This window comes from Candida metapsilosis (genome assembly GCF_017655625.1).
Source record: "Candida metapsilosis strain BP57 chromosome Unknown scaffold5, whole genome shotgun sequence".
NCBI classification, from domain to species: Eukaryota; Fungi; Ascomycota; class Pichiomycetes; order Serinales; family Debaryomycetaceae; genus Lodderomyces; species Lodderomyces metapsilosis.
In genome coordinates, this window is record NW_027138163.1 from 1,035,096 (window position 1) to 1,059,399 (window position 24,304).

The window sequence follows — 24,304 nt, forward strand, 5'->3', positions numbered from 1 at the left end:
ATCAGATGAAACAATGTATTAAGTTATGCAAGAAAAAGAGTCATGCAATATATATTTACCTTGGAAGCCAGCTTAAGTGTGATGTGCGCTGCATTGTGTTGAGAATTGTAAATTTGTGTTAGTTTCACTGGAAATGATAAGAGAAGAAAGATTTTCTTGTAACAATGCACACGACCTCATTCTAGATTTTGAGATAATTTTTCACACACACAAACCCCTAAAATCGTAACCAGCCATCTTTTTATTCTTTTGCTTCACATATACACACAAACATCACACATATATAACTTAGTCATCTCTTTTAAGGGAAAGATAGTTACCCCAACACCTCACCACAAGGGAACAGAATATTCAGACTTGGTCATGCATTTTTTGTATCTTCTTTTTATTGTTTTCAAGGTTTTGTGTGTGAGTCGTCGTACAAAGGTACGAGGAAAATTGCCACCCTGTCTTCTTCATACTAACGTTTAGAAATAGATATTCGTACGTTGTTAAATGGCTGAGCTTAACCAAGAACAAATTAATGTGAACTATTGCATTGTCATTCCTTTGTGAGGTCATTACACGTGACTTTTTCCTTTTAATATTAATACAGCATTTTTTATTATTCATATACAAGAGAAACACACACTCCTCGCCCTCACAAATGAATCGTCAACAAGTCGTTACTTGAAAATCCTTTATTACAACTAGGACACCTTCTTAACCTAGCAGCCAACCTTTCTTGTGTACAACTAGAACAGAATACGTGTCCACAAACAGTTATGGCTGTATCTTTCCAATTCTTTGTACATACAGAACACTTGGCAATTGATCTTAACGCTTCCAATTGTTGTTCATCTTCTTGTAATAATAGACTAGTATTGTTACTTTTGTATTTCTGTAGTGTTGATTCAGTTTGATTGAGTTTTTGACTTAATTTGACAATTGTTAATGATTGAGATTTGTTTGAATCTTTAACTTGATTCAATTCCAAAGTCAATCCTTGTAATTTGGTTGAAAGTCTATCAATTTCTCGTTGTAAAGACTCTTTGGCTATATTGGCACTCTTTATTTCATCTTGTAAATTGAAATTCTCTTGTAACGAATTTTCCTTGATAATTTTATAATCAGTTAATGATTTAGTTAAAATTTCAATCTTGTTCAAATAATTAGTTTCCAATTCATTTAAATTCTTGATTAATTCTTGTGATTTGGCAACTTGTTGTTTCAAAACTTTATTTTCATTAGTTAATGAATCCTTGACTCTCATTGAAGCAAAATATTTCTGATCAGCTTTAGTCTTTTCAATAGTCAATTTTTTCAATAGATTTTCTTGATCAATTGTAGAATTCAATTTTTGAAATGTCAATTCTCGTGTTTGTTTAAAAGCTTGCTCAATTTCATCAATTTCTTTACGTAGTAATTGAATCTTGTCATTATCTGATGAATCTGTTTCAGTTGTAGTAATTGTTGTCTTGGCTTTTTCCTTTGTTAATTGATCTATTCTCCTCGAATATATCTCATTCAACTCAACTAATGATTTATTTGTCTTTTGATCTTGTAGTTGACTATTGAGAATAGTGTTTTTTGCCAACAATTCATCTCTAGCTGTCCTAATTCTAACCAAATCCTGTTCACATTTACTCAACTGTTGCTTTAAACTATCATTTTCATTAATTAAATCCGCCTCCAAAGTCTTTTTCAAATCAACTTGGTTCTTTTCCAATTCATTAATCTTGGCAATATTTGCCGCATTCAATTTATGAACTTTACTAATTTGATCTTGTAATGATTGATTATTTTTAAGCAACTTCTTGTAATAAACATTTTCTTCTAAATCCGATTCTTCAAGATTGTGCAATTTCGTTTCTAAATTGGTGTATTTTTCAAGATTCTTTTGATTTTCAGTTTGAAGGTTAGATGTTTGTCGGAGAAGTTCTTCATTTTCCAGCTTGAGTTGCTCAATTTCGTTTTGTAACCTCTCCAACTCTTCGGTGTCAACTGCTGCTGCATTGCCATTCTGTTCATCTGGAGTAGCTTCCCCATTAGCAAGAGTGGCCTTGTCTTCATCCTTATTTGCTTGACTTTCAACCTTCACCTCTTCATTACTTGGGCTCTCTTTCCTACTGTCATCGACTCTCTTCAATGTAATAGATTCATCCCTTGAAGTCTTGTTTATCAAATCAAGCAACTCTGATTGTAAGAGCTCCAATTTCTCTGACAACGACTGTTTATCCTTCGCTAGTATTTCATTTTGACTTTTTAGTAAACTCACTTGTTTTAGCGACACCAAATCTGAATCAGGTGATACTTTTGACGCAATAGCTTTCGATAATTTGACTTTAATTTCTTCTAGTTTCTTATCCACAGTACTTGCTCCATCTTCCAGCTCATTAAAACTCACAAGAATATTTTCATCCTCGCCTATCTCGTCAAACAAATTTATAATCTCCTCATACCAGGATGTTAATACACCAACAATATGTTTCTGAAGCTCACAATCCTTGGTTAACCGATGAACTTCACTTTTCAACTGCAGCACCTGCTGCTTATACTGATTCATTTGTCGCCATATGGCTTCTTTTTTAAAGAAAATAACATCAGCTTGTGTTAATGGTCCTTCAGTGCTCAACTCATCAAGTGGTTTAAGTTTTTTGGCAACCGGCTGCTGCTCGTGCGACAACACATCAAAAGACCTTTTCCTATCGTTTTCCATTTCCATCATCAGCAGTTGATTAAATGAGATGCTTTGTAGACAATAATGACGTAAATATTCCACCTAATCAATCAGTAGATGAACCCTATATACAAGCAAGAAAGACGACCCGTAAACTGACACTGAAGCTAATGAAGTTTGCTGTATTGAGATCAATGATACCTAAACTTCTGTCTGTAACCTCCTGTCGTCTATTTTTAAAGAAACAGTGGAATGTTATTTGAAAACAATTTTTTTTCTTTCCTTTGGTGTTTCTTCTTTAAAGAAAATTCTTTTGCATAAGAATTGTGCATTCGTACACTACCATTTGAAGCATATACTCTTGTGACTTTATATATATATAACCACAATATTCACAAAGGGGGTGATGAACTTGATATGAGAAACCTCTTTAAAGAGTATTGTATTTTCCTTTTCCGTTCTCATTATGGTGAAGACAAACTATTGTCTGATACATTCGTCTCTTTCAAGGAAAAGAAAATTGGATAGCTGGCTTTGCCATCATCCTTTGAATCATAACTGTACCCACTTTGAGCAGTCAGGGCAAAAGCAAGCATCATTCTTCTTTCTTAATAAAGCTATGAAGTGTTTACCCACCTCTCATATGCTAACTCTACTGAAAGCATCTTTCCTGTAGAGTAGGTGCAACGGAAGTGATTTTTCTTCAAACGATGGGAGTTCGCGTGTTTCGTATTTTGTGGTTCCACCTCCGAAAAGAAAAAGAAGAAGGGGGAAAAAAAAAGGGAACAACTCGGCACAGCCATAGAGGTTTCTCAGCAATGCAACTACATCGGAGGCTAGCAATTGTTATATTTGTCTTGGTAAGCTCTTGCTTTGCAGTTAAGGACTACCTTTTCAAGTCTTGTGAACAGAATGGGTTTTGTCACAGAAACAGACACTACGCTAACGAGGTAACATCGGATCCTGATTTCAAATCACCTTACAATATTCTTCCTGAGAGTGTATCGATAGATGACAGTGTGATCAAAGGAACTGTTGTAAAGGAGTCACCGCACATTAGTTCCCATGTGGAATTCCCTTTTGAAATGAATGTGCTTGGAAATAGCTTCCATTTCAAATTAGACGAAAACCGAAAACCTAATCAGAAACTTGTAAACTACAAAAGATACAACGAAACTTCTAAATGGGCATTTACCGATGGGGCGGAGCTTAACAAGGACGTAAAGTTCAGCAAGGGCAAAGAATCAATTGATGTCTCCTATGGAAGCAACAAAGTTTCAATTGAGTTCAATCCAGTAAAGATTACCTTCTTCCATAAAGGTGAGAAAGTTTTGGTCGTCAACGATAAACAATTCTTAAACATTGAACATCAAAGATCCGAGCAGGATAATGAGGATAACATCCTCCCTCAAGAATCCACGTTTAATATGTTTTCCGACAACTTTGGCGATTCAAAAGATGATAAACTTCCTCTTGGACCGGAATCTATTGGTTTGGACTTTACCTTGAAAGGGTTTAGCAATTTATATGGTATCCCAGAGCACGCTGACTCAATGCTGTTAAAAGACACCAAGGGAAAAGAACCATATCGGTTATTTAATGTTGATATTTTTGAGTATGAGACTGATTCAAGGTTGCCCATGTACGGATCAATTCCATTATTGATTGGTGTTAATGCACATGCAGCTTTAGGGATCTTTTGGGTCAATAGTGCCGACTCATACATTGACATAGCCAAGGATAAAGATTCAACGGTCCACTGGATGTCAGAGAATGGAGTGTTGGAATTTGTCATTTTCGTTGAGGACTCGCCTCAACAGGTTAACAAAGAGTATGGAAAACTTACCGGAAACGCACAGTTGCCAATTTTATCAAGCTTGGGCTATCATCAATGCAGATGGAACTACAATGACATAAAAGATGTGTTGGAAGTCAGTTCCAAATTCGATGAGTTTGGAATTCCCTATGATACAATCTGGTTGGACATTGAGTATGCAGATGAGAAGAAATATTTCACATGGGATCCAGAAAACTTTGCTGACCCTGGGCATATGCTAAAGGTGTTGAACCGTACAGGAAGAAACCTTGCAGTTATTATCGATCCTCATCTTAAAACGGGATATGAAGTGAGCGATGCAGTAGTTTCGAAGAAACTTGCCATGAGAAACAATGAAAATCAAGTTTACTATGGCCATTGCTGGCCAGGGGAATCTGTTTGGATCGATACATTTGACCCAAAATGCCAGCCATTTTGGAATGACATACACAAAAGGTTTATGATTTCTGATGAGTTCAAGAATATCTATCTTTGGAATGATATGAATGAGCCATCGGTATTCAATGGACCTGAGACATCTGCACCTAAAGACAATATACATTATGGAAATTGGGAACATCGATCAATACACAATGTCAATGGATTAACATTCCATGAAGCAACTTACAAGTCGTTGGTGAACAGGTTGCCCACACAGAGGCCATTCATATTAACTCGTTCTTATTTTGCTGGTAGTCAGAGAACAGCTGCAATGTGGACAGGTGACAACATGTCCAAGTGGGAGTACTTGAAAATTTCTATTCCAATGGTACTTACCTCGAATGTTGTTGGTATGCCATTTGCTGGTGCCGATGTTGGTGGGTTCTTTGGTAATCCCCTGGAGGAATTGCTCACTAGATGGTACCAAGCTGGAATGTGGTACCCATTTTTCAGAGCTCATGCTCATATCGATGCAAGGAGAAGAGAACCATATTTGATTAAGGATCCATACATGTCGCACATCAGAGACGCGATCAGATTGAGGTACGAGTTGTTGCCGGTATTTTACACAAGCTTCTATGAGGCTTCATTAACTGGAGTGCCAGTTATGAAGCCAGTATTTTATGAATACAATACTGTGGCGGATGCTGAAGTGTTTGATATCGAGGATGAGTTCTTTTTGGGAAATTCAGGAATCTTGGCCAAACCAGTCACTGATGAAGGGGTTAATGAAGTGTCCTTTAGAATACCAAAGTTTACAAAAGATATCTTTTATGAATTCACAAACGGAATCATTAGTGGTAAAGCTTATCAAAAGAAAGTTCTGGCTAAATTGAGCGATATTCCCATGTTGTTGAAAGGTGGATCTGTAATTCCAATGAAGTCTAGACTTCGGAGATCAACTAAGTTGATGAAACATGATCCTTATACATTGGTCATTGCATTGGATAAGAATGGTGAAGCTTCAGGTCAGTTGTACATTGATGATGGTGAATCTTTGCACCCAGAATTTAAGTTGTTATCGTTCACCGTTGGTAAAGATGGTATTTCATACGATTCAGCTGGTGACTACGACGTCCCTGTTGAGTTTGAAAAGATTATTATAGTTGGTGCAAAGTCTATTGATGGAGTTAGCTCAGGCAGATTACACAAGGAGACAAACAAGATCACAATTATCAATCCAAAGGAGTTCCCAATAAAATTTGGCAAAGGCTTGAGCCATGATGAATTGTGAGTAATGCATAGCAACTATTCATAGAGAGATTATAGTTTTGAATTAAAAAGTACACTGAGTAAGTCGTCTCTTCCTTCTACTCCGACGTTCTCTGACGAAGTTACACAAAACTCCTTCTTTGTTGTTGAGCAAAAAAAAAAAAAAAAAATCACAGATGAAACGAGTATACGGCCTCAAGCCAACTCAGAACCTTGTGTACAACATCATTCGCTGTATGATCCAGGGATAACACAAACGGTCAGTAAATCAATCAAAGACGTTACCAGTTTTGCTTCTCACATTGATGCAAAGACATTATTGAATACACGACAACCTATTGATCTCCTCACTATGTCCTCACTCGATAAACCCATTCCTCCAAACTCCACCCTCGCGACTACAGCAAGCTCAAACCAAAGTGGGTCCAACGACTTTGTCAAGAAGTTGTTTTTGATGCTCCAGGAAGACGGCTACAAGGATGTCGTTAGATGGACGCAAAGTGGTGATAGTTTTGTTGTAATAAATACAAACAACTTTACCAAAAACATACTACCACGTCACTTCAAGCATTCCAATTTTGCCAGTTTTGTACGACAGTTGAATAAATATGATTTCCACAAGGTGAAGATTCCCAATGAGGCGAAGCTGACGTATCCTTATGGCGAGGATGCTTGGGAGTTTAAGCATCCAGATTTCAAAATGAATGATCCCGTCTCTTTGGAAAATATAAAACGAAAGGGACCGTCGACTAAAAAGAATAATAAGGAAGTACCTAATGGAACAAAGCCTAAGCCAAAAGCGCCAGCAACTGTGATCAAGCAGGAAGAAAAAGAAGGTAGTGTTAGTGAAGCGGCTGAAGCAAGTGCGACAACAGAGGGAAATTACGGACAGTACGATGAAAAGTTCAGTCAGCTAACATCCGGTCAGAGTAAATTAAAAGAGCAAATTAATCAAGTCAAAGATACAAACCAAATGTTGAATCAAGAAATTAACATACTACAGAGGAAATACCAGACGTTGGTGGAACACATTGTATCCATAAATTCATCTAATGAGAGATACTACCGGTCGATTGGTTCTTTGGTCAATTCTTTGGTACAAGCTGGAATCAAAGTCCCACCTTTGGATCTCCCACTCCCAAGTTCCGGCCCCTATCAGTTACAAGAGCCAAATAATTCATTCCCAATAGGTCTGAGCTCCATACCTGGTTCTACATTGCCTAGTATCTCCCAGCATTTACAACTGCAATCACCTCGTGTTAACAATATACAATCACCATTAATACCGCCAGCACAAATAAATTCTCCGCGCCTTCCAATTCCTCAAACCACTGCAGCAACAAATGTACAGTCTTCTTTGTCCAGTTTGAATAATCGAGCCTTGTCTATCCCCGGAGGTAGGCCGTTGCCGAATTCTTTCAATGCAACAAGCCCGATAAGTGGGTTGGCATCGTTGAGTCGACTGCTGTCCATACATCAACTTCCACAACCATCATTTCCTCAATCGGATACAAACGACCTACGAACATCTTTTCACAAGCACACCAAATCCAACAACACGCCTAGTAGTGATGGCAATGTGCTCAATGCGAATCCTGAGCAGTCTCTGGGATCAATTGACAACAACAACCGTCTTCCAACATCTAGCGAGTATGTTAATCCATCTCCATCTAATAAACCTATATCTCCAATGACTAGCACATCAGCTTCGCCGAGTGGAAATGTGCTTCCTCAGATTAGCACCACCTCAATCCCTAATCCAAAGTTTCACGTTCTTTTGGTTGAAGATGATAACGTGTGTATTCAACTATGCAGAAAGTTTTTGGTTAAGTATGGATGCCAAGTTACTGTTGTTACAGATGGTCTCAATGCTATTTCCACCGTTGAAAGCACCAAGTACGATTTAGTCTTGATGGATATAGTGATGCCTAATTTGGATGGAGCTACTGCGACCAGTGTGATTAGGTCTTTCGACACTAGGACCCCAATTATTGCCATGACCGGGAACATTGAAGACAACGATTTAGTCACGTACTTGCAAAATGGTATGAGTGATATTTTGGCAAAACCGTTTACCAAGGATGATTTGTACTCAATACTTGCGAAACATTTATTGAAGGAGGAGAAGCTCGAGGAAGAACCAAGCAGTAAGAAACAAAGAGTAGAGTGAAATTTATACAAGTTTATGTAGTGCTAAATCTGAAAATGAATTTCCCCATGGGTCATTTTTATCAAAATTATGCTTGTAGCGAACAATTTCAACTTTGCTGAAATACACTGATTCGAAATTGTACACAATTTCCGGCTCTTTAAACTTTTTTCTCGATTTGACTTTTGTAAACCCATCATCTAGTTCAGAGCCTTGCAATTTTACCATTATGGCCATACTAGGGTACATTTCTGCTAGCTTTTTCTTTGTTAGCCGATCTGTGTGGGCAATGGCATCATTTCCTAGGAAATAAACCGGCTTTTCAGTGTTTACCACCGTTTCCATCACTTCAAGAGGCAAATGCGGTATGTAAAAGAGTGTGTGTTCATCCTGCGGTAGATTGTATTCCTCCTCAACCCTATATTCTTTAAGCAACTCCTTGTCCTCCTCTGTGAACACAGGATCGTAGATGGAGACATCACTAATTTTCAACCAATCAATCAACTCGAGTAATAATGCGTACTGATACCTAGCGTCCGAGCTTTGCGATGGTGAGCCTAATGCAAGACATCGTATTCTTTCAAAGGGGACATCTATTGACTCCTTAAGCTCGTTGAAAAATTTTGACTTTTGGATTACCTTTCGATTCTCTTCAACCTTTAGCTGTAGCCTCTCCATATCGAAATAGGATGTAAGACAAAAGAAAAAAAAAAAAAAATTGACTTTTGGAAAAAAACCGCATCTCAAAAACGTGCTCTTTTGATGAGCTGTCTCGTCTAGACCTCAAATCAAATATACACCACGTTGTCGCCGATTATTGAAATGCGTAAGTGCAAGATCTTTGTTGGATCATCGCACCCAGAGTTGGGCCAATTAGTATGCGAGAGATTGGGCGTGGAGCCAGCACCATGTACTTTAAAGAAATTCAGCAATGGAGAAACCTCGGTTCAGATTGGTGTTAGTGTGAGAGATGAGGATGTATACATCATCCAAAGTGGATCCTCAAACATAAATGACCACATTATGGAGCTTTTGATTTTGATCAGTGCTTGTCGTGGAGGAAGTGCAAACAAGATTACTGCTGTTATTCCTCAATTCCCATACAGTAAGCAAAGCAAAATGAAGAAACATAGAGGTGCAATCACAGCTAGAATGTTGGCCAACTTGTTGGTTATGGCAGGTGCTGACCATGTTGTCAGTATGGATCTTCATGCTAGTCAAATGCAAGGATTCTTTACTGTCCCCGTGGACAATTTGTTTGGTGCGCCTACTTTGGCAAGATGGATTCGTCATAATATCGAAGCATGGGAGACCTCTGTTGTAGTGTCAAAGAACCCAGGTGGAACCAAAAGGGTTACGGCCTTGGCTGATAGTCTAAAGATCAATTTTGCAATGATTCACACCGATAGAAGAAGAACTCAGGATGAGTATGCCAAGAAGAAGGCTTTGAAGAGAGCAAAAATTGTCAATGATGATGGTGTTGAAGCAGATGGAGAGGACAATATAGTTAATGAATTGCAAACTGCGCGAATTGTTCAGGGCCACGTTGTTGATGATGATTATCAATGCAAGGAGAACAACGACTCTACCAGCCACTTGACTAATTCAAACATTATCGATAGTGATGTTTTAGGTGGTTCTTATGATGCTGGTAACTCTGATGACGAGGATGAACCATTGGTTGAAGAGAAGTTGATCACTTTGGTTGGTGACGTGAAGGACAAGGTTGCCATCATTTTGGATGATATGATTGACAAGCCAAACTCATTTATTGCCGCTGCTGAACACTTGAGATTAAATTGTGGTGCAAGGGCCGTTTATGTCGTTGGTACCCACGGTGTGTTTAATGATTCCTGTTTGGAGCGTTTGACTGATTCGAAATGCATTGATAAAATTGTTGTCACAAACACCTATCCTATTTCTAAAGAACTGATTGAGCAGCATAGAGATAAGCTTGTGGTTATTGATGTGTCACCAATTTTTGCTGAATGTATAAGAAGAGATCATTTTGGGGAGTCCATTTCGGTGCTCTTTGACTCTTTGGCAGCTATAGAGTAATACATAGCGTAATGAGATCTTTATTTGAATTATCCCACCTGTGAACTGGTAGAAGTTACATTAATTATGTGATGCGATCTAGTTGAAAGTGAAAGTTATCTAATTCTCTAATTCCAATCTATAAACATATACAAGCATTCTACTGCAATTGAGCAACAGTATCGTCAATTGACTTTTTCAAGTCAATGAACTTGAACCCCAAAATCTCTCTTGTCTTGTCATTGTTAATGACGCTCTCGGTATCCTCAAGCTTTGGTCCCTTTGACTTGTCCAATGGTGGCAACTCTGACTTCAACTTTGGGAAATCCTTTTCGATAATGTCGTAGATCTCTGCTGAAGTGAATGGCGACTCTGCTAAAAGCAATCTGTGGCCTGCAGCTTCCTTCTTTTCAAAAGCAACAATGTGAGCCTTTGCCACATCTCTAACATCTATAAAGTAACCAGCATATTGTTGTGGTTCTTCATTTTTCTTACCAGCAGTCAAAATGGCATTGATGATCTCATTTGAGGTATTCAATTTAGATTTATCCTTGACCTCAAATGTTTGTGGACCAAACACGTACACAGGGTTGATGACTGTCACTTCCCATTGTGGTTTGTTAGCTTCGACAAACTTCCACACTTCCTTTTCGGCAAGCTTTTTGGAGCCAATGTATCCAGCAAATGGATTTGTCAAAGACTGTTCATATGTGGTAGGGTTCCATGAATCCTCGTTGACTGCCTTACCTGGGGTAGAGAAGTCACCAATAGCAGCGTATGACGAAGTAACCACAACTCTCTGTACATTTTTACCGTATACCTTGACAGCGTTAAGTGCATTGATCGTTCCTTCAATAGCCGGTTTGATCAAGTCTTTTTCAACATCATTGACCTCAAATGTAAAAGGAGAAGCAGTGTGTAAAAAGATGGTGACTTCTGGGTGTGCTTTTAATGCATCGTCAAATGCACCTTTTCCACCGATGTCCTTTACAATAACATAACTGAACAAGTCGGATTTGAGTCCGGCAGACTTGAGCAATGATTTCAAGTTTTCACCCTTTTCTTCAGATCTAACTGATCCAATGGTTTTGTAACCAGCTTCGATTAGCAATTTAACAATGTGTTGAGCAATAAATCCAGTGGCTCCGCTAATAAATACAACGTTTTCAGATGACATGATGGTGTTGGGTGAGAAAGGAGAAGTGGAATAATTGATGGAATGTCGTTGTCTTTTTATACTGTGGCTGCGAATTGAAATTGCTATCATCTCGGCCGAATTTTCTCGGCCGAGCAACTTTAACGGTTTTTGACACATGCCACAGTGTTTTCTTTTCTTTAAAAAAAAAGCAACTGATTTTCAGTGTTTGTGCTACATTGCTGTAGCTAAATTTCGGACCCGAGTCTAGATCTGTAGTTTGGAGTTAGATTAACCGTGGTTATAAAACTCTTCTCAGAAACGGATCCCAGGACATTTTCAAGATGAGAAACCGAAAGGTCAGCATAGCAAATACAGGCAGTAATGCCCTTGTTAGGATGAGACTTTGTAATTACGCATTAGTGCAATTGACAAAGTCCATGACTTTGTTCAATTTTCCTCTACACTTGCAAAACTTTTGGTACAAAAATTGTGCAAAATTTTGAACGCATTATAGAAAACATTAGTACTGAACATGGTCCATGATCGGAATGTAATCCAATACTCTGATCATGAGAGCTGTTACTCGCAGCTTGTTAGTTCAATGGCCATTTCTTGTTGAAACAGTGTGTCCTTCAATGGTAGCTCCTGATAACAAAATACTTTGACGACTACCAGTACAACCAACAAGGTTTTCAATGACCAAACACACACTCAATAACGACCCATACACCAACTACTACGATGAATATGCGGAAAAGTTTATTGGGTTCATGAGATCCAATCCTACTACGTATCACACCATCACCCACTTTAAACACGTGTTAGAAAAAAACAATTTTAAATGGCTTCCACAGAATGAACCTGTGAAACAACTAACCCCAGGACTCTATTACACAAGTCGCTCAGATCAATGTTTGATTGCATTTGTTATAGGAGGAAATTGGAAACCAGAAAATGGCTCCTGTTTTGTTGGGAGTCATTGTGATGCACTAAGTGTCAAGTTAAATCCAAGGGGACTGAGGAAGGACAAAGTTAAGGGATACGAGTTACTTGGAGTTGCACCTTATTCCGGTAGTTTAAACAAAAACTGGCTAAACAGGGACTTGGGTTTAGCTGGAGCTATTTTGGTCCGCGATTCCGCAAGTGGAAAGATTTCAAGAAAGTTGATCAACTCGTCTACTCCAATTGCCTTCATTCCTGAGTCAGAGTATACAATCGATGATACACTGTATAGCAAGCAATCACAAATGGTTCCCGTGGTGTCTTATTCCAACGAAGTTTTACAGCCAACAGAGGACGAAATGCGGTCCAAATTTTACAAGCGTCACTCTTTGAGTTTACTCAGGTACATTTCAAAGCTATCAGAAACTCCAATTTCCTCTATTGTGGATTTCGACTTGGATCTAGTTGATGTGCAGCCAAGCTCTAGAGGTGGCCTTGAAAATGAGTTTATATATCTGGCCAGCTTGGATGATAGATTATGTGCGTTTGATTCAATCTTTGGGTTGATTGAATTCTGTCAAAAGTTCAAAGGCGCTGACATTGAAGAATATGATGGTCTCACGGGTGTTTATTTGGCAAACAATGAAGAAATTGGTAGTTTGACTTTTACTGGCGCTTTTGGTGGATTTTTAGTTGATAATTTGAAATCGATTGTATGTGATAAATGTGGATACCAAGCTGAAGAATCAATAGAGAGGCTACTCAAGAATACGGTCTTATTATCCAGTGATGTCACACATGCATTAAATCCAAACTTTAAAGAGGTTTATTTGCAAGGAAATTTTCCCCTTCCCAATACAGGACCATCAATCAAGTTTGATTCCAATGCTCACGTATTAAGCGATAGCTTGGGTAAAGAGTTTTTAGATCGGGTGATCAGAAACGTGCAAGGGGTGAAATTGCAAGAGTTTCACATTAGAAACGACTCGAGATCGGGAGGAACCATAGGTCCAATAATGTCAGACGCAAGACGAGGATTAAACGGTGCAAAGATAATTGTAGATGTTGGTATGCCAATTCTAAGCATGCATTCTATTAGAAGTGTGATGGGGTATAAGGATGTGGGTATGGGAGTTCGGTTTTTCATAGAGGTGTTTTCTAGATGGAAAGACGTCATTGAAGAGATGGGTGTTTAGCGCTACCTATGTAGAAAAAAACAGAACCGCATAGAAATTTCTACGTGATATTTTTCAATCTCCTTTATCAAATACACCAGATTCATTCATCATGAGATTACCAGCGTCAGCGTTGAGGTGTAGAATACTCCCAAAATATCCTGTTCAGGTGAAGCCACTCTTCATATCGAGAGCATTTCACCCGTCAATCAAGAAGCTCATAGATTACGATCCATATCAGATATTGGGTATAGAAAAGTCAGCCGATGCAAAGCAAATCAAAAAGGCATACTATGATTTGGTAAAGAAATATCATCCAGATGTGAATAAGGAAAAGGATGTAGAAAAGAAGTTCCACAAGATTCAACAAAGTTATGAAATTTTACGAGATAAGGAAAAGAAGTCGCAATACGATCAATTCGGACCTAGCGCATTTGATGAAAACGGAAATCCAAGTCCATTTGGAGGTGCTGGCGCAGGTGCTGGTGCAGGCGCAGGTGGCGGAAACCCGTTTGCAGGTTTTGGAAGAGCAAGTGGTGGCAATCCATTTTCAGGTATGGGATTCGATTTTGAAGATTTATTCAGAGAGGCATTTGCTGGAGGAAGAGGTGGTGGTGGTGGAAGCAGAGCTCACTTTGTTACCGAACATGTGGGTGACAATGTCGAAGTTTTGAAACTGATACCATTTAAGGATAGTATTTTTGGAACTAAAGTTACAATCAATTACAAAGTTGTGGACTCATGCGGTACATGCAAGGGTAGCGGGTTGAAAAAGGGAGCCAAAAAGAAAACTTGTCCTACGTGTCATGGATCTGGACAAACGACTCACGTCATGGGTGGTTTCCATATGGCATCAACTTGTCCAACTTGTCAAGGCACTGGTGTTTCCATCTCAAGATCTGATGAGTGTAACACTTGTCATGGAAATGGGGTGCAAGAAGTTCCAAAGTCCACCACTATTGATATACCACCAGGTATAAGTGATGGCTCTAGACTCCGTGTACCTGGGGCCGGAGATGCTCCTATGGTTACCAAAGATGAGTACAACCAAATTCGTAATGGTGATTTGATTGTTAGAGTCAGTGTTCAAAAGGACCCTGTGTTTAAACGTGAGAATTATGATTTAGTAGTGAAGCAGGACATTTTAATGACAACGGCAGCTTTGGGAGGAGAAATTGTGGTACCAACATTGGATGGACAAAAGATCAAGTTGAAGATCAGACCAGGAGTCCAGTCTGGTAGGAGATTGACTATACCTGAAAGAGGTGTGCCTATGAACAGGAACTTGAACAATAGAGGAAACTTGGATGTTGTGCTTAATGTGAAAACTTTAGTTCCCGAGAATCCAACACAAACGGCGTTACTAGAGGCATTAGCAGACGCTTTTAATGATAAACTTGCCAATAGAAGTGATGTGGATTGGCAGCTGGAACTTGAAGATAACTTGAGCAATGAAAATTATCAAGAGGTTGATGAGAAGGATTTACATCCGTCTAAATTGGCAAGGATAAGTAAGGTGTTGGGTAAGTTCTTTAATTTGGATTCTGACAAATCAAAGAAAGATAATGAGAAACAATAGATTACATGTACATAGATTTTATTTACGATTTTAACTCTTCGATAGTTTTCAAAAGTTCCTTACCATCATCAGCGGTTTTGACTTTGACCACGTAAGTTACAATCTTGTTTTCTTCGCTGAAAACAGGGATTCGTACCAATGACCCATTTCCCATGGAGCTGTATGAGATATCTTTAGATAACAAAGTGTTTAAAAGTACACGAAGGCTTCCGTCTGCTCTCATTATTATCCTCGACTTTGTAGTATCCTTATTACGCAACACCTTCAATTCACCCAATCCTTTATTTACGTAAGGATTGGTAGTGTTTGACGCATCAAATTCCATCAACTTGGCTCTTATGGTGAATTTCGGTTCCTCATTTTCCTCCCCAGAATGCACTTCCTTTTTTTCATTCATTTGAGCAACAGGTGCAAAATTTCCCTCTACTTCATTCTCCTCGGCTTTGTCTTCGTCTTTCTCTTCTCCTTTGCTTGTTTCAGTTTGCTTTCCCCACTGGAAGGTAGACCCTAGTCCTCCAAACGGATTAGTGGTACTGGATGTGGAACTCCCAAAGGAGTTTGTTGGAGTCGCACTTTCTACCTTCTGGCCAAAAGAAAACTTACTACCCGAACCTGAATCTTCTGTCGATTTTTGGTTCAAGTTTGTGAAAGAGGTACCAAACCCATTGTTTGTGCTTGCCCCAAATTGGAAAGGTTTTGCTGTAGTGTTCAGGTCAGTTGGTTTAGTGGCCCCTACTGGATTGGTCGCATTTTCCGATCCAGCCAGTGGACCCTCGTCTTGTTTTGCTCCAAAATTGAAAGCAGGTGTCGAAACTGTAGTGTTGGAACTTTGATCTGCCTTTGCACCAAAGTTGAAACTTGGTGTAGAAGTTGTAGTGTTTGAAGGGGCTCCAAAGTTGAAGCTTGGTGTGGAAGCTGTTTTGTTTGAAGTGGCACCTTGATCTGTCTTTGCCCCAAAGTTGAACGTTGGAGCGGAAGCTGTATTGTTTGAAGTGGCACCTTGATCTGTCTTGGCTCCAAAGTTGAAAGCAGGTGTTGATTTTTCAGTAGAAAATGAGCCAAAAGATTGAGTAGACCCTGATGATCCTGTGTTTGCCTGCTGGAAGCTAAAAGTGCTGCCGCTCTTTTCATTCTTTGCATCGGTTGGCTTTGCTCCAAAGCTTGAACCAAAAGTTGATGCAGCCGGTTGCTGACCAAATTTAAACCCCGAAGCTGGTTTACTTGTATCAGTTTTTGATTCAGCACTGCCCTTCAATTTAAACACATTATCCTCGATTGGTTTGTCAAATTTGAATGTTGGTCCTTGAATTGGTACATCATCTTCAGAGTCGTCAGAGTCTTTAGCATTCAATTTGGCAATCTTTTTAGGGTCAAAGGTGAATGGAGAAGATGATGAAGTAGGCTTCTGAGTGAGACTAAACTTGGGTCCTTCTATTTTGATGTCCTTTTTCTCATCCTCATCAGATTCGTTTTCCGATTGATCTACTTTCGCTTCTGTTACTGGTTTTGCCTCATTTTGTCCGCTCTTAATCCCTTTGTAATAGTTGATATACTTTTCGGCAATAGATGTAAGATCAGCAATAGCATTTTCCTTATTAGCTTCGTTGATTTTGTTTATAAAATTCACATTCAACGCCTTAATCTTGTTTGTATCATTGTCAGCCTTTGGCGGGGAAACTGAAAATGCATTATTCCCGGCTGGATTGAATTGGAAAGTGTTCTGTGGGATTGATTTCTTGATACTGCCGTTACCATCCCCGAGTTTGCCTCTTGGTTTTAGAATCTTTCTCTTGGCCAAGACCTGCGAGGTTGCTTGCACTGGGCGCTCCTCGTTATCTTCGGAAACTTCATCGTAGAACGCTTCTCGCGTAATCTGTTCAGTCGCTTGTCTTTTGCCCATGTCTTGTAGTTGATGTTGATTCCTTGCGATGAGTAGTAGATCTTTGTTGTGCTTATGTCGGGCAGTGCGCGCTACCTAAATTCAAATGGATAGAGCACACACCGGGAGTCTTGGATGAGCGTTAAAAGCGATATGCTAGCTTTGATAGTCTTCCCCGCTGAGGCATGCTTACTAGCTTACTCTAGCCCATCTTTGGTGAATTCAAGTGTGGTGTGTCTATAGCCCTAGTCACGTGGATGTATTGGACTATTGTTTTTTCTTTCTCTCTACGCTTTACAAACGAAAAAAATAAGTTCTACTCAAAACTGCTTAACCTGGAAAAAAATCCTCTGCTGCAATACTGATATCTTTACACCAACCATAAACGTATGTTACACCAAAGGAGTTAGATGTGATATTGGACTTAGGAGAGCGAACTATTGAAGGCGCAGCTGTCACACTTATTGCCCAGTAGTAAACACTGATTTGGCTTAATATCGACATCCTTTTTTTTTTTTATTTCAAATACTAACTGCATTTATAGAATGGCACCAAAGATTCAACAAACCAAAGCTGCTAAGGCCGCTGCCGCTTTAGCTGGTGGTAAGAAAGGTAAAAAGAAGTGGAATAAAGGAAAGGTTAAGGACAAGGCTCAACATCTCGTCATCTTGGACCAAGAAAAATACGACAGAATCTTGAAGGATGTCCCAACTTACAAATACGTATCCGTCTCAGTATTGGTTGACAGATTGAAGATTGGTGGTTCCCTTGCTCGTGTTGCTTTGAGACAATTAGAAAGTGATGGTATTATCACTCCAGTGTTGAAGCACTCAAAACAATACATCTACACTCGTGCTCAATAAGAGCTTTAGTTAGAAGTATCACGACCTTTATATAAATCATGTAATAAAAAACACATCTCAGTTTGATTAAATTATGTAGAAATTTTGAACGAGGTTTGGAAATTTTTCATCCCCATCAACAACAAATGAGAGGACCGTTTCTATGCTTCAGGAGGTCGTTTTTTGGATCGTCAACGCCACAGACATATAGTATCAGCCGAGTTCTCAATGGATCCCCTCTGGAACTCTACAAGATAGTCAGTGAAGTCAACAACTACAAAACCTTTGTGCCGTTTGTGGAAGATTCATTTGTCTCCAGTAGAGATGAGCAACAGCAACCTACAAGAGCAGGATTAAAAGTTGGATGGAAGGACATCACAGAAAAGTTTGAGTGCCTGTTGGCTTGCAAAGAGAATGAAAGAGTGCATGCAAGGAGTGTTCAGTTAGACTTGTTTCATGAATTGGAAACTGAATGGAAATTCAAGAATGCCAGTGGGGGGAAATGCAGGGTGGATTTCACACTATTGTACAAGTTCAAAAATCCCTTGTATGATAAACTTAGCTTCATGTTTGCCCCGCAAGTAACGAATATCATGATTGGGGCTTTTGAAGGTAGACTTCAACAATTGAAGAAGCAGTCTCATAGAGTACAAAAGTTATAGAGTTTTAATATTTTATAGAAAAATTTATGTTGAGTAATGTTGTTCCTCTTGTTGATTATTCTATACGTCAGAGCCATAGACGTGAACCCCTTGCCCGAGCCACATAGGGTAAGATGGTTTGGAGATGGGTTTATTGGGATTGATATAGAGCTGCTACATTTGGATGCTTCTCATCCGATATTGGAAAAAGCGCTTCAAAGAATGATAAGAAATGTTGAAACAACAAAGTGGTCCCCGTTTGAGTATAAGCGAGATAAGCGATATGACACTTATGCAATGGTTGAAGTTTCCGTAATTCATGTGGAGGTGGAGAATTATGAAGCTGATTTGCAATTCGGTGTTGATGAATTATACCACTTGGATATTTCAGAAAGAGTGACCATCAGTAGTGAAACTGTTTGGGGAGCATTACATGCACTTACGACGCTCCAACAGTTGGTTATCTTCAAGCATGGCAGGTACATGTTAGAAAGTTCAGTGCTGATTCAAGACGGTCCACAGTTTCCACACAGAGGTATAATGATTGACTCAGCGCGTAATTTCCTTCCTATGAAATCAATCCTCGAGCAAATTGACATCATGTCATCCGTTAAGATGAATGTCTTGCACTGGCATTTGGTGGACTCGCAGAGCTGGCCCGTGATTTTAAAGTGTCACCCGGAAATGCTGCGTGATGCTTATTCGGAACAGGAAACATACACAATTGAAGATTTGCAGCATGTACAAGCTTATGCAAGAGAAAGAGGAGTTCGAGTGATTCCAGAAATTGATATTCCCGGTCATGCAAGGGCTGGTTGGAGGCAAGTTGACCCATCGCTAGTAAAATGTGGGGACCAATTTTGGAATGGATATGCAGTCGAGCCACCGCCGGGCCAGCTTGATATTCAAAACAACAAAACTTACAGGGTGATACGCGATGTGTACAATGAATTAAGTGAGGTGTTTTCTGATGAGTATTTTCATATTGGCAACGATGAACTACAAAAACTGTGCTATCCAAAGGATTGGTTTAATAATGAGACCTTAAGTGATATTACTGAGAGGTACCTCAATTCGGTTTTACCCATTCTCAACAATGTAAGTGGGAGGAAGTTGATTATGTGGGATGACGTGGTAACTTCTAGCGATGCTGTCAACCTTGCTCAGAATATCACCTTGCAAATATGGCATGAGCCATCGCAGATCAAAAACATAACCAGCAAGGGGTACAACGTTATAGTGTCTCTGGCAGACCATTTGTACCTTGACTGTGGTTATGGCGGGTTTCTCACGAATGACTTTCGGTATACGGACTCCCCTGAAAATGATTACTTCAATTCGGGCCAAGGAGGAAGTTGGTGTGCTCCGTATAAAACGTGGCAGCGAATCTACTCATTTGATATTTTTCAAAACTTGACAAACTCAGAAAAGAAACATGTTTTAGGAGCAGAGGCAGTTCTTTGGTCGGAACAGGTTGATTTTACTGTGTTGACAGGGAAACTATGGCCAAGATCAGCCGCGTTGGCGGAGCTACTATGGAGTGGCAGAGCAAACTTGTATGACATGAGTGAGAGGATTCTATTATTTCGAGAGTTTTTAGTGAAAATGGGGCATCATGTATCTCCTTTAGCTCCCAAGTACTGTTTGCTAAACCCACATGCTTGTGACTTGTATAGAGAGTAGGAAAAAAAAAAAATAGTTTGTAGCTTTTGTCAGCAAATGGCATCGGAAATAAATACCGGCATAGAGCAAGCCCTACAATGGTTGAAAGGTTCACACGGTGAGGGATTTGAGCAATGCTTGACAAGGTTATCTGAAGTGGTTAAGATTGCAACGAATTCGAAGGTGCAGAGTTTGGGGATTGTAAAGTGTGCATTGGAATATCTCCCGCAAAATGAAAACCACCAGTTGCGTGTTTACAGAGGGATTCTTTTGATTGTTAGGAACCTTGCGCCATCGCTTGCTGTTGAGTACTTTCCGCTAGTGATTCAAAGCTTCCGTAGGGTGTGGGACTTGGAGGTAAATGAATGGGTAAGCAGATTACGGCAAGTTTACTGGGAGATTTTGGCCAATTGTCAAAGAAATCAGTGTGTTGAGGATATCAACAGCTTGTTTAGTTGGAGTGTTGTTGAAGTTGACTCCCCAGTCATTCATTTTCTATTTAGACAATTTTACACTGAGGACGAGGATGTTACCAATGAGAATTTACTCCATCTACTAAGGATCAAGGAGAATAACGTTTTGAGGGAAGTTCATCGATTGTACACGCATATCAACTTTGACGAAGTTGACCACGATTCAAAGATGTTGATACATCTTCTTTACGATTTAGTCACGCATGAAAGTTTTGCAAAGTGGATTAACCAGCAGAGTGAAGAGATCAAGATTGAATGGTTGGAACTAACTGCCATCGTTATCCAAACAAAGGACGACTGGAATAACTTTCAATTGGTTGGGGTGCTAGTGTGGGTTGAGTCCATATTTTCAGAATATTCATTGAAGCTTGATGCGGAGAGTGTACACGATGAACAATTGGAACGTATATTGTCAAATGTGTTGCAGATATTTTCTGAACTTGCAAAGTTCAAAGCAACAGTCCAATATTTCGAACACAGCTCCAACTTTCTCCCTCAGTTAATGATCGTTTTCAAAGTTATCCATGAGAATGTTAAGCGGGTCACGATGAAATCAAAGGTGGAAGAGGTGGTCAATTACTCCCATGTAAAATCATACATCATCATCATACTATCGTACTATTGCTACAAGTCATTCAAAAACCAAGAACTTGTAAGAGATTTAGGCGGTTTGGCCTTGGTCTTATCAAATTGTGTCATCGACGAAAACAACCCATTCATTAAAGAGCAGGCGATTCTTTGCGTAAAGTACCTACTAGATCAAAATCCAAAGAACCAACAATTTGTTGCCAATTTGGAGGCAAAAAAGACGGTGGATGATAGTGTGCTACAAGAAGTCGGGTACAAGGTCGATATCGTTGATGGAAAGGTGAATATACACAAACAAAACTCACAGCATTAAAACTTTAATTCATCCTTGATGGCTTGTTTCACTTTCTCAATACTAGGTTCGTCGATAAGTTTGATTCTCTTTTCCTTTGTACTTAATTGCTTCAACTCCTCTGGCAAGACATCCTTTTCAAATGAGTATCCATCGAACCCTTCGAGAGCTTTGTTTACAACCTCGGAGAATTTGGCAGGGTGCGCAGTTGAAAGTGAAATATATTGTACCGGCTCTTGATCTTTCTCAATAAACCTGTGTGATGTTCTGACACCGACAGAAGTGTGTGGATCTATGACATACTTTTCCAGGCTGTTTGCATAAACTTGCTTGATTGTCTCAATGGTGTCCTTGTTGTCAACTCTATCAGAATCAAAAATTTCTCGTGCTTTCTCTACTACCTCCTTTGGTGCGGTAAACTTGCCATCCTCTTTCAACTGTTTCATCCAGTCATTCAAAACAGCACCGGCTTTTTCATCATTACCAGTTACATTATCTCTAATCAAATACCACAATAATCTTTCAAAATTGGATGAGATTAAGATATCCATAGCGGGTGAATAGGTGGCCTTTACACCAACTTCTTGCTGTTTGGCGTACTCCCCTGATTTCATAAATCTATCCAAAATGTCATTCTCGTTGGTAGCAATGATCAACTTATCTGCAGGCAATCCCATCTTGTATGCATAATATCCAGCCAAGATGTCACCGAAATTTCCTGATGGAACAACAAATCTAACTTTTCCTTGCACTTGTTTTTGCAATTGGAAGAAGGAGTAGAAGTAATACGTTTGCTGAGCCAAAATTCTAGCCCAATTGATGGAGTTGACTGCACCAACATGATACTTGTCGTTGAACTCTTTGTCCCCGAAAATCAGTTTTACAATATCCTGACAATCGTCAAATGTTCCCTTGACTGATAATGTGTGTACATTCGAGTCCTCTACGGTGGTCATTTGCTCCTCCTGTATAGGACTAATTCTACCAGTAGGATACAAGATGAAAACAGACACATCCTTTTTACCTCTCAACCCATAAATTGCAGCGGATCCAGTATCACCAGAAGTGGCGCCGACAACAGTTATAATATCTCTTGGTTCTCCTTCACCTTTCTTGCTGTTTCTTCTTGTTAAAAAGTACTCAAACAAGTTACCAACAAATTGCAAGGCCACATCTTTGAATGCATATGTCGGTCCATGAAACAACTCTAGCAAATACAATTTATCATCAAGTTTCTTCAATGGAGTGACATCTGAAGATCTAAAAGTTGAGTAAGAACGCTTGACTAAATCCTTCAAATCGGCATCTGGAATCTCACTTTCGCTGATGTACAATCTCATAATTTCAAATGCCAACTCGTTAAACGACAAGTTCTTCCATGTATTGAGAAAATCAGATGGTAATCTTGGAATCTCTGATGGTAAGTAAAGACCTCCATCTGGAGCCAATCCTGTCATAACCACATCTTCGAAGGACAATTCTTCTGGTTTGTCAGACCTGGTTGATCTGTATACTTGGGACGACATGATCTGTAGAGACTAAATTGAGCGAATTTTTTTTTTTTTTCCATTTTTCACTTTCTATTTAAATTTTTCACCCTACCAATGAGTCATTGGAGTATGTCAAAAATACGGTCACTACGAGTATTTGGCCAGCTCCGTTTATTCCACTACACATCTGTTCGCCTTTCGACATTTGTTTCCTCAACAACACCTTATTCCGATAAGTACTACAAACCAATTATTACTGAAGGGGCGGCGGGATTTGACAAGTTAGTGATCCCGAAGGACTTCTGTGCTGACAATCAGAGCTTGAAAACGGAGACTCAGGAGCAGTTGGTGGAGATAGTTAACACATTTGACGCGGATGTCTCTGCTGTGGTAGGTTATGGCTCAGGTATTCTCCCTCAGAATGGGTATGATAAAGATAAGGAGAAACAATTGGATTTCATTTTCTTGGTTGAAGATACCGCCAAATTCCATCAGCAGAATATCAAGCAGAATCCATCACACTATTCCACCCGATCGCAGACATTCATCAACCTATTACAAGGCAATGGAATCTACTTTAATCCTTATATTCTCGTCAAAGACAAGTTGACGAAATATGGCGTGACATCTAGGAGATCAGCTTTCATGGATCTAAGTGAATGGAGCTCCTTGTATTTCGCGGGGAGGTTACAAAAACCGGTAAACTATCTCAAAGAAGACGATATGTTGAAATTCCTCAATCAGTATAATTTGAAAAACGCCATGACGATTGCCATATTTCTAATGCAAGCAAATCAGTTCACAGAAAGGCAGTTGTACGAACAAATAACAAGCATATCGTATCTTGGAGACTTTCGCATGTACATTGGTGGTGAGAACCCAAACAAGGTAAAGAACATTGTGTCAAAACAATTTCAATATTTTCAAAAGTTGTATGATCCTATATTGGAATACTTTGTACGAAGAAATTACCTAATCATCACCGACAACGATGTCGACCGCACCTTTAAAACCAACCTCACAACAAATGCTAGAATCAATTTGATTTCGAGTCTTCCATTGAGGTTCCGATCTCAACTTTACAGCAAGTACCCAGAGTCTTCTGTAAAGGAAATTGCGAGGGATGAAAAGCTAGCTGAGAATTTAAAAGCTTTGATTTCGTCCACCATAATTTACAGCTCTATCGCCCAAGGGTTGAAGGGCATATTCACAGCAGGGCTATTGAAGTCAATAAAATACTCCCTTGCCAAGAGAAGAAAGAGTGAGGGAAAAGGTGTCTAATTGTAAAT

At 39.4% G+C, this 24,304-nt stretch overlaps 13 protein-coding genes across 13 annotated transcripts; 8 read left to right on the top strand and 5 right to left on the bottom strand. All coding sequences in view use genetic code 12, as the record gives it.

Moving 5' to 3' along the window:
• Positions 1 to 640: 640 nt before the first annotated feature.
• Positions 641 to 2,698, bottom strand: BRE1 (E3 ubiquitin-protein ligase; the record flags this gene model as incomplete). The annotated part of the gene is made up of 1 exon (XM_067693227.1): positions 641 to 2,698. One exon carries the CDS (start codon positions 2,696 to 2,698, stop codon positions 641 to 643), a length of 2,058 nt encoding a protein of 685 aa, XP_067547769.1.
• A 779-nt stretch (positions 2,699 to 3,477) lies between these two features.
• Positions 3,478 to 6,150, top strand: ROT2 (glucan 1,3-alpha-glucosidase ROT2; the record flags this gene model as incomplete). Its single annotated transcript, XM_067693228.1, has 1 exon — positions 3,478 to 6,150. One exon carries the CDS (start codon positions 3,478 to 3,480, stop codon positions 6,148 to 6,150), a length of 2,673 nt encoding a protein of 890 aa, XP_067547770.1.
• Positions 6,151 to 6,480: 330 nt separating this feature from the next.
• SKN7 (kinase-regulated stress-responsive transcription factor) lies at positions 6,481 to 8,298 on the top strand (the record flags this gene model as incomplete). The annotated part of the gene is made up of 1 exon (XM_067693229.1): positions 6,481 to 8,298. One exon carries the CDS (start codon positions 6,481 to 6,483, stop codon positions 8,296 to 8,298), a length of 1,818 nt encoding a protein of 605 aa, XP_067547771.1.
• A 3-nt stretch (positions 8,299 to 8,301) lies between these two features.
• I9W82_004184 (uncharacterized protein) lies at positions 8,302 to 8,955 on the bottom strand (the record flags this gene model as incomplete). Its single annotated transcript, XM_067693230.1, has 1 exon — positions 8,302 to 8,955. The coding sequence occupies one exon, from the start codon at positions 8,953 to 8,955 to the stop codon at positions 8,302 to 8,304; it is 654 nt and encodes a 217-aa protein (XP_067547772.1).
• A 144-nt stretch (positions 8,956 to 9,099) lies between these two features.
• Positions 9,100 to 10,335, top strand: I9W82_004185 (ribose phosphate diphosphokinase subunit; the record flags this gene model as incomplete). The annotated part of the gene is made up of 1 exon (XM_067693231.1): positions 9,100 to 10,335. One exon carries the CDS (start codon positions 9,100 to 9,102, stop codon positions 10,333 to 10,335), a length of 1,236 nt encoding a protein of 411 aa, XP_067547773.1.
• A 139-nt stretch (positions 10,336 to 10,474) lies between these two features.
• On the bottom strand, positions 10,475 to 11,491 carry GRP2 (Grp2p; the record flags this gene model as incomplete). Its single annotated transcript, XM_067693232.1, has 1 exon — positions 10,475 to 11,491. One exon carries the CDS (start codon positions 11,489 to 11,491, stop codon positions 10,475 to 10,477), a length of 1,017 nt encoding a protein of 338 aa, XP_067547774.1.
• A 656-nt stretch (positions 11,492 to 12,147) lies between these two features.
• On the top strand, positions 12,148 to 13,590 carry LAP4 (Lap4p; the record flags this gene model as incomplete). The annotated part of the gene is made up of 1 exon (XM_067693233.1): positions 12,148 to 13,590. One exon carries the CDS (start codon positions 12,148 to 12,150, stop codon positions 13,588 to 13,590), a length of 1,443 nt encoding a protein of 480 aa, XP_067547775.1.
• Positions 13,591 to 13,681: 91 nt separating this feature from the next.
• Positions 13,682 to 15,148, top strand: MDJ1 (Mdj1p; the record flags this gene model as incomplete). Its single annotated transcript, XM_067693234.1, has 1 exon — positions 13,682 to 15,148. The coding sequence occupies one exon, from the start codon at positions 13,682 to 13,684 to the stop codon at positions 15,146 to 15,148; it is 1,467 nt and encodes a 488-aa protein (XP_067547776.1).
• Positions 15,149 to 15,170: 22 nt separating this feature from the next.
• Positions 15,171 to 17,048, bottom strand: I9W82_004189 (nucleoporin; the record flags this gene model as incomplete). Its single annotated transcript, XM_067693235.1, has 1 exon — positions 15,171 to 17,048. One exon carries the CDS (start codon positions 17,046 to 17,048, stop codon positions 15,171 to 15,173), a length of 1,878 nt encoding a protein of 625 aa, XP_067547777.1.
• Positions 17,049 to 17,572: 524 nt separating this feature from the next.
• On the top strand, positions 17,573 to 17,890 carry RPS25B (40S ribosomal protein eS25; the record flags this gene model as incomplete). Its single annotated transcript, XM_067693237.1, has 1 exon — positions 17,573 to 17,890. The coding sequence occupies one exon, from the start codon at positions 17,573 to 17,575 to the stop codon at positions 17,888 to 17,890; it is 318 nt and encodes a 105-aa protein (XP_067547778.1).
• A 125-nt stretch (positions 17,891 to 18,015) lies between these two features.
• I9W82_004191 (HEX1) lies at positions 18,016 to 21,517 on the top strand (the record flags this gene model as incomplete). Its single annotated transcript, XM_067693238.1, has 4 exons — positions 18,016 to 18,416; positions 18,603 to 20,066; positions 20,454 to 21,324; positions 21,404 to 21,517. 4 exons carry the CDS (start codon positions 18,016 to 18,018, stop codon positions 21,515 to 21,517), a joined length of 2,850 nt encoding a protein of 949 aa, XP_067547779.1.
• Positions 21,518 to 21,542: 25 nt separating this feature from the next.
• On the bottom strand, positions 21,543 to 23,051 carry THR4 (threonine synthase; the record flags this gene model as incomplete). The annotated part of the gene is made up of 1 exon (XM_067693239.1): positions 21,543 to 23,051. One exon carries the CDS (start codon positions 23,049 to 23,051, stop codon positions 21,543 to 21,545), a length of 1,509 nt encoding a protein of 502 aa, XP_067547780.1.
• A 93-nt stretch (positions 23,052 to 23,144) lies between these two features.
• On the top strand, positions 23,145 to 24,296 carry PTH1 (putative phosphatidate cytidylyltransferase; the record flags this gene model as incomplete). Its single annotated transcript, XM_067693240.1, has 1 exon — positions 23,145 to 24,296. One exon carries the CDS (start codon positions 23,145 to 23,147, stop codon positions 24,294 to 24,296), a length of 1,152 nt encoding a protein of 383 aa, XP_067547781.1.
• Between the last annotated feature and the right edge of the window lie 8 nt (positions 24,297 to 24,304).